The 13,912-nt window shown below is 47.4% G+C and overlaps 1 protein-coding gene across 1 annotated transcript in view; it reads right to left on the bottom strand.

Annotated features, from left to right (window-relative positions):
- Positions 1-3,801: 3,801 nt before the first annotated feature.
- Positions 3,802-13,912, bottom strand: part of PLEK (pleckstrin) — a 29,397-nt gene continuing 19,286 nt past the window's right edge. The window contains exons 4-9 of the mRNA XM_006114102.5: positions 13,214-13,305; positions 12,217-12,401; positions 11,043-11,147; positions 8,601-8,684; positions 5,720-5,789; positions 3,802-4,314 (exon numbers count right to left, since the gene is read on the bottom strand). Coding sequence (XP_006114164.1) covers positions 4,175-4,314; positions 5,720-5,789; positions 8,601-8,684; positions 11,043-11,147; positions 12,217-12,401; positions 13,214-13,305 — 676 coding nt within the window. The 3' untranslated portion in view covers positions 3,802-4,174. The remainder of the gene's footprint in view (positions 4,315-5,719; positions 5,790-8,600; positions 8,685-11,042; positions 11,148-12,216; positions 12,402-13,213; positions 13,306-13,912) is intronic.

Genomic DNA, 13,912 nt, shown 5'->3' on the forward strand with positions numbered 1-13,912 from the left:
CTGCCCTGTAGCTCCCCTGGTATGTATGCTGCAGGCACGAATGAAAAGGTTTCTCGTTTGGATTAACATTGTTCTCTTCCAGCAGACTACATTAATCGAAAGTAGGAATCTTTTAGTTCATGCCCACAGCAACCACTCTTGCCTGTGACAGTGCAGCATTTGGATGCACGCTGCTTTTCACACCCTGTAGTCCATGTCTTGGTGCCGCATAGATGTAACTTATTTGAAGACATTGATGTATGAAGTATGAGACTCTCTTATGGATAGAAACGGGACAGTCTCTATGACCAAGGACACACATCAGATATTAATGGACACACATTAGATATTCAAAATGCTAACACAGAGAAACCTGTTGGGGAACATTTTAACTTGCCCAGGCACTCACTAATGGATCTAAAAGTGACTATACCCTTACAAAGCAATTTTAAAAAAACCAGCCGGAAAGAGAGGCTGTGGAACTTGCCTCCATTTGCAAATTTGACACCTTTAATCAAGATCTAAACCAGGAGTCTCCAACCTTTTTAAGCACAAGATCACTTTTTGAATTTAAGGTGCAATCCGAGATCTATCTCAAACCCAAATACCTTTTCCCTGCCTCCTTTGTGCCCCTTCTCTGAGGCCCTACCCCTGCTCACTCCATCCTCCTTCTCTCCCCCATCCTCCCTCACTTTCATCAAGCAGGGGCAGTGGGTTGGGGTGCAGGCTCTGGTCTTGGATTAAGGGATCTGGAGTGAGAGGGGCTCTGAGCTGAGCTTGGGACAGGCAGTCAGGGTGCAGGAGGGGGTTCTAGATGCAGATGCTGGGAGGGTGTTTGGATGCTGGGGTGCTCGGGGCTGAGGCAGAGGCTTGGGTGCAGGAGAGGGTTCATGACTGGGGAGGGTTTCAGGATGTGGGCTCTGACTGGGCTTACTTCTGGTGGCTCCTGGTTGGTGGTGCAGTGGGGTTAAGACAGGCTCACCCTGCCCTGGCCCTGCACCACTCCCAGAAGCAGCCAGCAAACTCCATCCCAAGTCCTGTTGTGCCCCACCCTCTGCTCTGTGGGGATAGGATAAAGGGTGGGCGGGGGCACCTTGACATCAGTGTCCCTCTTCTCCCTCCCCTGCCCTGCACAGCAAACAGGAGGTTCCCGGGGCTGGCAGGAGTCAGCTCCAAGGCAGAGGGCAAGAGATGCACAGCAGTAGGGGAGGGGCAGATGAAGCACCAGCGCTTGATAGCCTCTTGGCCAAACCTGTCAGGATCACCTGTCAGAGGCTCCATGATCTACCCCTAGATCCTGATCTACTGGTTCATAACCACTGATCTAAACAAAGATATGAACTGGATGGGCCACTACATTCAACACCCTCATGACATCAAGAGCTAAATATCAGTTAATTACACCGCCACTGTATTAGCCTCATTTAGCAAAGATACTCTAATTAATTGACAAGGTTTTTTTTCCTTTTCTTTCCCTCCCCATCCTCTTTTTCTACTATTTATTTGTACCTGTGGTCCCCTTGCTCCAGTCATCTGAAGAAGTGGGCTGTGCCCATGAAAGCTCATGATGCCATCTACATTTTTCGTTACTCTCTAAGGTGCTGCAGGACCATTCATTGTTTTTTTAAGTTTTTTTTTATGGATACAAATATGCATAACTCAAAGATGCTTTGAACAAAATATCTTGTGTGACCTATCAATTTTAGTGTTTCTTTCTGCTGGATCTGTATATCTTATTTTGGTGTAGGTATCATTCTTGTATGTAAAGTTAGAAATATGGGGAATGGAATGATTTATAGTTTTAAATATGCAAAGAAAAGCCATCAAGGGTTTTTCCAGTGCTTGGACACCTTAATCACTGTGTGATCAATTTAATGACTTGAGAACAGCCTTCTTTGTCCTTAAGCATAAGCAGTGATTGATCTTAGGAAGACATGTGACCACCCCAACAGGTACGTTCTGATCAGGCAAATTTTCATAGAAGAGGGGTGTAGAAACAAAGAATTCCCACCCGAAAGGAAGCCTGTTTAAACTAGAAAGCTTTCAGTCTCTTGGTCTATGGCTGGCATGACACACCCAAGAGAACAGCTGGAGACCCCAGGGGAAAAAAGATCTTTCCTGGCTTGGAGGTTTGTCCGAAATAAGAACAGTTTTAGGGTAAGTTTTCAATAAGCTTCAGTGTGTTAGAATTAGCTCATCTCAAGGTCATCTCATCTGATGAAGTGGTTTTTGCCCACAAAAGCTCATGATTATATATAGTTAGTCTCTAAGCATATGTCTACACTACAGAAAAGTTGGAAGCTGCCGCTGTCGATCTTCCAGGGATTGAATTAGCTGGTCTAGTTAAGACAGCTAATTCGAACTGAGCGGGGCACTCTGGTCAATGCTGGTAGTCCTGCTTCCATGAGGAATAAGTGAAGTTTAAGGGAGAGTGTGCTCCCTTTGATTTTCTGCATGTGGATGGCACCAAAAGTTCAGTTAAGGTACTTCGACTTCAGCTACGCAATTAATGTAGCTGAAATTATGAATCTTAATTCGACTTTATCCCATAGTATAGATATACCCTAAGATGCCACAGGACTACTTGTTGTTTTTAAAGAACTAACTATGCATTTTCTTTTATTTTAAATTTGTAATTTTACTTTCCTCAGTCTGTTTTCACTGGCAACCACTTAAATCTTACAGCTTGTACTTAATAAAATGACTTTTATTTACTATCAAGCCCAGTGTAAATAATTGCTACCTGGGGGAGCAATCAGTGTGTACATTCCCCCTTTCATTGTTAAGGGGGGTGTGACGGGGCAGGCACATTGTCCGCGCCGCCCCTCACTGAGACGGGGAACCCGGGAGCAGCATCCACGGCCAGGACGGCCGTCGGCCTGCTGGTTCACCCGGCGCCTGCCGATGACGTCACGGGAGGCGACGGGGAGGACGCTGGGAGGGGCGGGGCCTGGAGTCACGGGACCACGCCGGCCCCGGCGTCAGTAGGGGAGCGGGCCATTCAAAAGGAGACCAGCCGTGGGCACAAAGGGGGAAGCACCTGGGATGGGAGGAAGGACCCTGGCTCACCGGGAGGCCCACGGGAGACACGTGAACCTCGGCGGCAGACGCCCCACCGGGGGAAGGGACTCCGGGTGAGTCTGTCTCCTCGCTGGGGAACGTGACGGGGATCTGGCCGGGAAGAAGCGACCCAGGGCGGGGCCGTGTACCCCGCCAGTGGAGGGTTTGGGGGAACTTAGCCCCCTCCACTGACTAGGGACTAGCGTCCCCATCTTAGGGCCCTGGGTCGGGGCTCGGAGTGAGGGAGGGCCCGAGCCCCCTTCCCGGCGCCCGCGGGCCAGCACAGGCTCCGGCACCCCCACACGGTCGGCCGGAATCCGCGATCGGGCGGAAGGCCAGGAGGCCGGTCCTCTGTTCAGGACGTGGGGCCACCCAAACTCGGGGTGGCCACAAGGGCAACGGGTTACAGGGGGCTTACCTGAATGGGCTTTCAATTTTTTAAAATCTCACAGATTTATTTGGAGTTTTGAGCCCATGTGGAGGCCGGTTTCCTAAAGGCTGTGCCCAGAACCGCACTCTCATGAGAGCTGACCTAATTCAATGTCTGCATTGTTCTTGGGGAGGTAGTCTCACCTCTGTGCCTTGTCTGGGGGAAACCAGAAAATTTGGCCCAGCAGGACAGGGTCGGGAGAAGCCCCAGAGAGCAAGAAGGTGAGTGTCAGTGGCTTTGTCAGCACACTGGGAAGCAGCCCAAGGGGTCTTCTGTGACCGCCCCGTCACAACTAGAATGTAGCTGAGTAACAAAAGAATGCTGAAAGCTGACAGTTTTAGTTCACTTTATTTACATCTGTGGCAGGATCCTGGCCCCAACCACAGTAATGGTAAAACTGTCACTATCATCAATGAGTCCAAAAAAAAAAAAAAAACAGCACAAGTTGTCACCTTCACATGAGATGCTAATAATAAAAAAGATGCACCAATTAGTAAGACATATTTAAGACATACTTTAAATGAGTAAAATCTCTCAGCTACAATTGTGGGGAGTTTGTTAGTTTGTTAGTAGCCATTGCAGACATTAAACTGCCCACCAGCCTCAGGAAAAGGAGACAATGGATGGAATCATTTCCCAGGGCTCCAGGTTAAAATTCCCTTTTGCTAGGAGTGCTCAGTTTGGTTTTCCGCTGGAGTCTGGTCTTTATTTCCCAGTCCTAGAAACAACTTGAATCGCTTTGATCCACGCTGTACGTTCCACGGGTGTCGCTGCTTGCAAAAAATAGTGGATTTCACTTGCTGTGATGATTTCAAACAGGTTGGTGTCAACATCATGCTTCTTAGCTAAAAGAAGTTGGGGGTGGGGGAGAAAGCAGCAAATTACAGAAGTGAATAGAGCATTTTTAGCCCAGGTTTACTGTGTTTCTGCTTCTAAGACCATATGGGGATTTCCTTCCTTTCTTCCAGTATCACAGCTCCTCCCCTGCCAAACATCACAACTGAATAGAAGCCTCCCCCGAGTGGAAATCCTGAACAGGAACCATCAACACTAAAGAACAAGAGTGACACATTTATCAAGTTCTAAGAGCCACATCCAACCCTCCCACAGTCTGTGGGCTGGACTGAATGTCGCCTCCAAAATCAGCTGAGCACAGCTCTCTGCAACGAGAGGAAGCTCAGACCTCCCCCGATCATGATGCCTCCACGTTTCCTTCCCCTGTGGCAACAGAGCCCCCTCTGAAGTCAAGTGGCCCATAGCCAGCCTTGCTGTGTGTCATACTATCCATCCCTGCATGGAGGGGAGACCGTACGAAATGGCTGCTAATATTATTTCTTGCAAAATTACCCACAGTATGTCCCCATGAGCATTTTCCATGCTTTCAGGAGAGAGTATGACATGTAGGTTGTCTGCTCCTTGGCCTAACCTTCTTACTCCAACACCTCCCCTCCAGAGTCATGGGCTGCAGCAGCCGCAAAATTACCTCTGCATGGAAGCCAGATATAATGTTGTTAGTAGTAGTCTAAGCAAATAGTAAAATCAGGATAGCTGTGGAGCCCTAGTTTTGGATCACTTGGTAATTACCTGTTCTGTTCACTCCCTCTGGGTATGTCTACACTACCACCCTAGTTCGAACTAGGGTGGTAATGTAGGCAATCGGAGTTGCAAATGAAGCCCGGGATTTGAATTTCCCGGGCTTCATTTGCATGTTGCCGGGCGCCGCCATTTTTAAATGTCCGCTAGTTCGGACTCCGTGCCTGCGGCTACACGCGGCACGGACTAGGTAGTTCGGATTAGGCTTCCTATTCCGAACTACCTGTACTTCTCGTAGATAGGAAGCCTAATCCGAACTACCTAGTTCGTGCCGCGTGTAGCCGCGGGCACAGAGTCCGAACTAGTGGACATTTAAAAATGGCGGCGCCTAGCAACATGCAAATGAAGCCTGGGAATTTCAAATCCCGGGCTTCATTTGCAACTCCGGTTGCCTACATTACCACCCTAGTTCGAACTATGGTGGTAGTGTAGACATACCCTCTGGGACATAAGGCATTGGCCACTGTCGGAAGACAGGATACTGGGCTAGATGGATCTTAGGTCTGACTCAGTATGGCCGTTCTTATGCTTAACGCTGCTTACCTGATCCATTGATGATAAATTGCAAATGGCTTATTTTTGAGGCAGGCTTGTTGTATGACTGCATCGAGGTGTGTACTGCAAACACTACACTGCTATTTGTGCGTGTTTCCTTACCATCTGGTGTGTCTTCAACAGCTGTCACCACGCAACCCCTCAAGTGAATCGCTCCAAGTGGATCTTCTCCCTGGCAGGAATTCCAAACAAAACATTCATTGGCCTGGTTTCAAATCCAGCCCATCTGCTTCAAAAGATGTCCAGCTATATCTGACTAGAGCTCTTCACTGGAAGCAGAAATGTCTGATGAAAAACATGGGCACCATGGGGCAGGGCAAATTACATGTGGATGGGTGAGCCCCTTTGGAATACAGGCTGTGCTAAATATTTTGTAGGAACCTTTGTGAGCTCAATGTGCAAAAAGAATGTAGAAAATAAATTTGTACAGTGCCGGATCTGGATTGGCTGGTCCCACACTTCAGGGAAGAGAAGCAACATCTCTGCACATTCACCCAGCAGATACAATTCCACGAAGGATGGCAAATCTTAGCATTGTTTGATAAAGGGGGCTAAGCCAGATTCTTGTTTACACACCACTCCAGGACTGTAGCTGTGAGCAGCCAGGAGAGAAATTCTCCTTGTAGAGAGAAAAATTCTGCTGTCACAAACCTAAAAGAAGCAGCTATTCTCCCCCCCCCCCCCCAACACATGCCCATTCCAGCAAAGGGTTTGTGCTAGGGGTTGGAAGGGCAAATTGGGAGTGGGCTGAGGCTGTAGCAGAGCAAAACTCCTCGATGCTGACTTTCCACTGGCTAGGGCTTGACCAGCTTAGGATCAAATAGACGTAACTGGCATGTTACTGGACTGTTAGGGTACATCTACACAGCAGCGTTATTTAAGAATATTATTAAAGACTGTTTTCCTGCCCTTCCAGAAGAACTATTGAGACTAAATAGGCCATTTCAGGAACAAAGCTTTGCTGATTGCCCCAACCACCCATGAAGAATTTACATGCAGGAGCATTTGTCCTATCAGTTTGAACTTTTGGAGACAGGCATATAAAGATGTTCACAAGAAGGAATGATCAGTAACTTGCTGCTTGGACTTTCACAAGGGCTGGAGCTAAGGTCTTGTCTACACTATAAGCTGCATCTAGATTGGCATGATTTTCCGGAAATGCTTTTAACGGAAAAGTTTTCCGTTAAAAGCATTTTCGGAACAGAGCGTCTAGATTGGCACGGGTGCTTTTCTGCAAAAGCACTTTTTCGTGATCGGGGCTTTTTTGCGGAAAACAAATCTGAGCTGTCTACACTGGCCCTTTTGCGCAAACACTTTGCGCAAAAGGGACTTTTGCCTGAATGGGAGCAGAATAGTATTTCCACAAGAAGCTCTGATTTCTTACAGTAGGAATTCAGTGCTTTTGTGGAAATTCAAGCGGCCAGTGTAGACAGCTGGCAAGTTTTTCCGGAAAAGTGGCTGATTTTCCGGAAAAACTGGCCAGTCTAGACACAGCCTATGTGGTAGACCAAATGCTATAGTGATCTATCCACTGGCCATTGATATATTTCATTTGCTAGATGCGATAAATCAGTCTCCAAGTGTGCTCCCGTTGATGCTGGTACACCACCAAGATGAGAAAAGTAGCCAATGTCGACAGGAGAACAACTCCTGTTGACCGTACTGGACACAAGATGCCACAGAATGTTTTGACTTCAGCTATGCTATTTGCATAGCTGAAGTCGATTGACATGCTGGTAAGTGTAGAAAAGGCCTAAGAAACAAAAGCAGACATCCCCAGGATTAACTTGAGTTACCCCTAAATGATATTCAAATTATGACATCTCTATCATCTTTTTGAATCTAAGATTATAACTCATTTGTACTTAATGTTTTCTGCTTCAACTTGTAAAGAATACATTTCTTTCTCATAGGTAATAAACCCTTTACTACAGAACAAGGGTAGGCAAATACCAGGCCACAGGCCACATGCAGTTCACCAGGTTTAGCCCCTGGCGGCCCAACACTACTATATTTACCTGCACCTCCACAAGTACAGGCGACTGCAGCTCCTGGTGGCTGCGGACCACCGTTCTCAGCCAATGGGAGCTGTGGGAAGTGCCTGGTCTCTTGGCACTGGGAGCAACCTTAATATTTTGTGATCTTTGTTGTAAATGTCCAGTTATCACTAAGTCCAGTTTGCCGGGGAGCAAGAGAGACAGGAGTAGCCAAGGGGACTGTCTGTCACTCTATGGTGAGACTGTTACTGTGATCCAGAAATACACATTTCTGGGTAGGTGAGATCTAATCGTAGAACACCCTGCCTGGTTGCGATGGCTGTCCTACTTTTTGACAGTTTGCTCTGAGACTGGCACTGACGGCCATGAACCACTCCAGACAGCATGACAGTCTTCTTAATGTAATTAATAGGTCAAAGGACTGAGCAGAGGCATGACTGGTGCTCATGACCTCTCCTTTCCCATGCCCATGAACTTTCCCTCAGCTATGCCCATCCAGCACATTTAGAGACTGACATTCTTTGCTTATCTAGAGAACAGCTACAGTTAATCAAAAGCAGCACAAGCATCCCCCCATACACACGCATTGCCCCAACAAACACTCCAAAGGAACGGTCAGTTCACCAGGTCAGCTGGCGGTGATGTCTTCAGAGCTGCCAAAAGGTTGAGGGTGGAAAGATTTAAAAGGGATTCCAGTCCTTTTAAATCCCTATGTGGTGTGGTCCGGGCAGTACTGAGGGCTGGCTGTGGGAGGCACGATATGGTCTGGGTGGCTCTGAGGGTTGGCTGTTCCTAGCCCTAGCCCTTAAACCTAAGTCCCCACCTCTTCTGGATGGACCGGAAGCCAAGCCCCCCCCCCCCCCCTTCCCCCTCCCACACACATATTCCAGGGCCTAGCAAATTTATTGTCGTCTCTGCATGTCTTTAGAAGTTCTTGAATGATGCTGGTAAAAATAATATGGACAATAATACGCTCTCTCTCTCACCCCAGCAGGATCATAGTAGTGAAGATATGCAGGGTCCTCTCTTAGAACAAACTTCCTCACTTTCCAGTTTTTCCTCCGATGCCCCTAAGTAAATTTGCAAAAGGTCATTTAATATTCTACTTCGTTGAAAAGAAATCACACACACAAGAATAGGAAAATATAGCTGAAAAACTAATGCTTTGGCCTTGATATATAGGTGCCTTTAATGAAGGAATTTACAATAGATAATGTTTTCAAAAGTTAACCAAACTTAACTTAACTTAAGCTCATAAATCCCTTTATTTCTAGATTTCATTTAGGCGCTTTTTAAAATCTTTCCCAGTATCTAATTTGGTAGCTAGTTTTCTGGCCTGAACAATAAGTCACACAGTCAGATACTATAGTCCACTTAAAACAAATCAGCATTTTTACCAGACATAACTTTAATTTTGAAAAATAGACATTGAAGGCAGAAAAGCAGCAACACCCAAACTGTGGCCTCTCAATGGATGATAAAAACCAGAATAATATTGGTCAAAAGAAGCTGTCAGGCATCATTTCCTCCTGCTATTTCAAAAATATTTCAGTTTTTCAAGTAACTGTTGCTGTTCACTAGGAAGTTCTTTACTCACTAGATATGAGCCACCAACTGTGGGTACAGGAAAGTGACTAATATGGTGAAGAGCAGAAATATGGTGAAGAGTCACATCCTATGAAGTACTTGATACAGTTTAATAAGAAGAGTACAAATGACATGGCCAATAAGTAGGACTGTTCGTCACAGATGATTTATGGCACCATTCACAGGCACTCATCACACCTTCAAGTAGTGTTTCTATGTGATCTATGCATCCATCATCATGACTCCTATCATCATGTGATCTAAACACCAAAGAGAATTAGGGAGCAGAAAAGGTGACAATAAAAGGGGCATTTCTGTCACAGTCGCTCCAGAGAGGGGACAAGGGACTGTTCCTAGACAAAGAAGAGTTATTATACCACCTACCAATTTTATCCAACTACTTATCTTTTTGTTTTCTACAGAGTCCGCCACTCTGGTATGTAAAACTTGATACTGCAGTGAGCCCTGTCTGGGCGGAATAGTGCACCTGCACAAAGCCTCAGTGGAGTTCTGGGTGGGGGTGCTGTGGTCTGCCCCCATAGGGTTCATTGCAACTTTGGGGCCTCAGTGTCCCAACAGATATTTCTGCGAATGACTTTGCAGCCATTAAACCTGCATCCCTAGAAGGAGTGGATGATGTAACAGATCTATGCAACTCTAACAATCCAGGACTTCTGCTAATCCGAAGCCACTCCTAGGAGCACTGGTTACTTGCTCTAACCACAGCCCCACCAAACCCTTCTCCTTGGTGACCCTTCTCTCAGACCAAATCACATTATCTCGTGGAGAGATGCTTCCTTCGAGATGGGCATGGGTTTTTGTATATGTATGGAGCATGTCACATTGCTCCAGCATAGGGCATCATATTTTAAATTTTGGCCAAACTAAGATTTTGGGTTTCAGACAATTAGCAGGAGATGACCAATACCTCATATCTTACTCTCACCCTGGTGTTTTTGTCACATTGTGCTACTGGACAGTGTCAATGTCACAGAAGAACCTTGATCTTGCCCGATTGTTCTGCTAATATTCTCATTGTTACAATAATAAAAGCTATTGTGATGAGGTGGTACATTGTACAGAAAGGAAAGCATCCTGAAGAGTTACTGTTTCCTTTTCACAGAGCAGCCTTGAGTTGTGGCTTGTCTGGGACACACAGGAAGACTCTAGCAGAGCTGGGCTATAACCCCAATCCCTGGTTTGTGGGGCAGTGTGGTCTAGCTGGTGGGGTACTATGCAAGCTGACCAGAGACCTGGGTTCTAGTCCCATGTCTTCCATGAAGCTGCTGTGTCTCCCCTTTGTGCAGTTCATTTCTCTTGTCCCTCTAGATTATAAACTTTTGGGGGAGGGTTTGTCTCTCACTGTGTATATTTATAGCATCTTGCATGGTAGGTCCCCAATTTTGATTGGGCCTATAGGCACTACTGTCCCATAAATAACAATAAGTCTTATGAACACTGATAAAAGTACTGATAAAAGCAGAAGGCACTTTGTACAAAACGAGGAGGTTCCAGAACATTCTGAGAAAGATCCTAGCTGCTAAGCACTCATGAAATAGCCAGCACCGTGGCCAATACACTGAGGATAGAACCTGAGTCCTCCCCAGCTTAAAGCACAAACAGCTACAACCTGAGCTGAAGCACTGTTGCCAGAGGACAGCCTAACTCCTATTCTCTGTGGATTGACACAGAGAGGAGCCTGTAAGGCACACTCGCAATGTGTTACACTCGGATGACCCAGCTGAGCTCCAAGGTCTTGAGAAACTTCTGGGTATATTTTATTTGTGTGGTTTGTTGTCTTCACTCCTGTTGTAAAACAGTGGAATGAGCGAAACACTGACCTGCTTCAGTAAACAGCCCTGCTTGACCACTGTGCCTCTGAACTCTTCCTTCAAGACCACGTCATCATCACTAGAATTCCCTTCATAGAAGAACCCACTGTCTGCCTGTAGGGACACAAAGAAGAGGACATCCTTCGGAAACCATGCGGCTGCAGAGATTCATTCTCCTACCTGAAAGGAGGTCAGTTTGTGCTTGGCTTATTATTTGATGGCCAGGAGGCCAAACCACCTTCCTCTGGAAAATCTGCCAGAAAAGCCAAGAAGCTCTGAATTTCAGCCAGCAGAACGTCCATAGAGTCTTCTGTTGAATGTTGGGGCCAAATGGGCATAGGACCAGGTTCTCTGTGGGATTCCCCCATGGATCTCAGGACATGTGGAAAAAGCTGCAGTATTGGTCTGCATTTCAGTGCCCATACAGTACTCCCTGTTGGTCCCTTTCTCTCTCCAGTAATAAGGCTCCCATTATCCTATAGGGTCCTAACCAGTGACTGCTCCAGTGACCTTCAGTGGGCAGAGTGGAACCCATGTAAGGTGGGGGTGAAACAAAATATTAAAGAAAGACACTTTCTTGCCTACTAAAAGTGGAGTGGAACCTGCTCCTTGTGTTGACTGAGTCATATCTGGTGACTTTACCGGCTTCCACTCCCAACCTGGGCTCGGGTGCCAGGGGCCAGCAATCCCATGTCCCTATCCCCCCAACACATTTCTGGCTCGATCAGCCCCAGTCCCTGGCAACTGAGCCAGGGTAGGGAGCAAAAGCCCCCTCCCCAGCAGGCTCTCTCAGGCAGCTGCTGGGCGGCAGAACAGTGATTGGGTGGCTCCTTTCTGTTCCGCGCCCAGGCTCCCTCCCTCCAGAATGGGCAGAGGCAGTAGGAGGACAGAGTGCCCCCCAGCAGATAATGGGGTGTGGTGGCTCTGGGCTGGGTGGAGCAAGGAAGACACCTGACCTCCCCTTTAGATCATTCCCCCCAATATAGGGAGGACCAGTTATCTGTGGGGCATCGTCGGGGGTGGGGCAGAACTGGGAGGGAAAAAACAGCAGGGGGGAGAACAGCGTGGGGGGGGAGGCAGGAGGAGCAGGCTGGGGTCTTAGGGGATGGGGTGGAGTGACTGAGGACAGCAATAAGCCTAGCTTCAAACTTTGGAAGATGGAAGAACATGCTGTGAGACTTACAAAGTAGTAATAGGCATCAGCTAGATCAAGGAAGGGGGTGTCGGACAATCCTTCGGCAGCATTCTTGGAAGTGTCCCCAGCTGGCTGCAGGTAGCCTTCATTTAGCAGGGAAGAGGCTACCATGAGACCCTCCTTGCGATTTCGGATTGCGTTGCTCGACACTAGCCAGTCAATCACACTGCTGCCTAGTCACAAGCGAATAAAACGAGGTGTATTAACAGCCATAACCCCAGAAAATAACCATTGCAAAACCTGTGTTTGGGAATCGGATATTTTAAATGGCAAAGGTGACAGGCCAATCTGAATATGTGGCAGCGTACTCTTACTGACCAGATTGGTGGTGCTGACCTGCTAATTCATGATGGCAAGGGTAAGATCATTAACTGCACCCCAGACAAGAAGACAGTGGGAATAGTCAAGAGAGAAAGGGTGGAGTGGAGAATTCTTAAGTTATGAATTGTAGGGGTGGCCAACCCCAGGGAAAGAGATTCTTGGAGTTACTCCATTAATAAAGCAGTACCTCAGGAAGGGGGTGAGTTTGGACCCTTTCCAGCACTCCATGGACTTTGTCTTGGGGAAGGACGGGAATGTTGCCTACACACAAGGTAGTTTTGCTAATTGGAGCCAATACCGCACAGTACCCCTTTAAGAATATTGCAGTTGGCATTAAGGGTTTTGTGGCACTGTGGATGAAAAGAGCTCCTTCTCTGATCACATTTTAGAACAAGGCACAATCTGTCTCTTACATAACCACTCCCTGCCTGGCCTACAGCAGATGCTTCTGAACATGCTACAGAAACGTTCACAGCAACCAGCTTTCTATTGATGGACAAAGCTTCCACCAGTTTTTCCCATGTGGCATTTTATAGGGCTCTGCCTAGGCCCTGCAAAGCTGAGATTTTCTGCTGTGCACCTGCAATGTCATGACATGAGCCCTGCTGTTGCTTTCATTGCCCAGAGTAGTTTCAATGGCAAATGGGGAATAAGAGCTTGCTACCTGTAAAGCAGTGATTGAACACTTTCTTGTCTTTTTCCAGCTTCAGTTCTTTTATTCCTTTGTCAGCATCCTTCATTGAGAGATACAAGGCACTAGGTGCAAAAAGGAACCATGGAAATTGTTAGGAAGTGGGCAGCTGTAACCATTCGGCACAATAATGTCCTCATTACTCTCTTGGCACCGCTGCATCTCCAGCACAACAGCCCAAGGAAGGCAAATAACTGGATGGAGCCTAGTATTTTTGGAGGCCTTCCAGGCTTACAGTCAGATTCTTTTGCTGTCCTCAGCAGCAGGCCTGGACAGGAAAGTCCACAAGCCTAATATTCCCTGGGGCCACAGAACGGGATGGGGAATCAGTAGTGTGAGCAAAGACACAAAACACTCCAACCACCCAGGCAGGGGTTGCCAATGGCAGGGCAAAAGGAGAAGTTGCCCCAGGGCCTGGTAATTTAAAAGGGCCCCAAGTACTGGTCCACTGCTACCACTACCGGGGCAACAGCAGCAGCTGGAAGCTGAGCACTTTAAATCATGGCTGGAGCCCTAGGCAGCATGGTCCAGGTGGCACTGAGGGCTGGCTGTCCCAAGCTCCGCCCTTTCCACCTGAGGCCCCGCCCCTTCCAAAGCCCAGCCCTTCACAATAGCAGAACTTCACAGAATGGCTTCCTCCCTGGAGGTCCCTCTTTGTATTAAGTTCCTCCT

Source organism: Pelodiscus sinensis, chromosome 3 (assembly GCF_052426305.1).
Source record: "Pelodiscus sinensis isolate ZL-2025 chromosome 3, ASM5242630v1, whole genome shotgun sequence".
Lineage (NCBI taxonomy): Eukaryota > Metazoa > Chordata > Testudines > Trionychidae > Pelodiscus > Pelodiscus sinensis.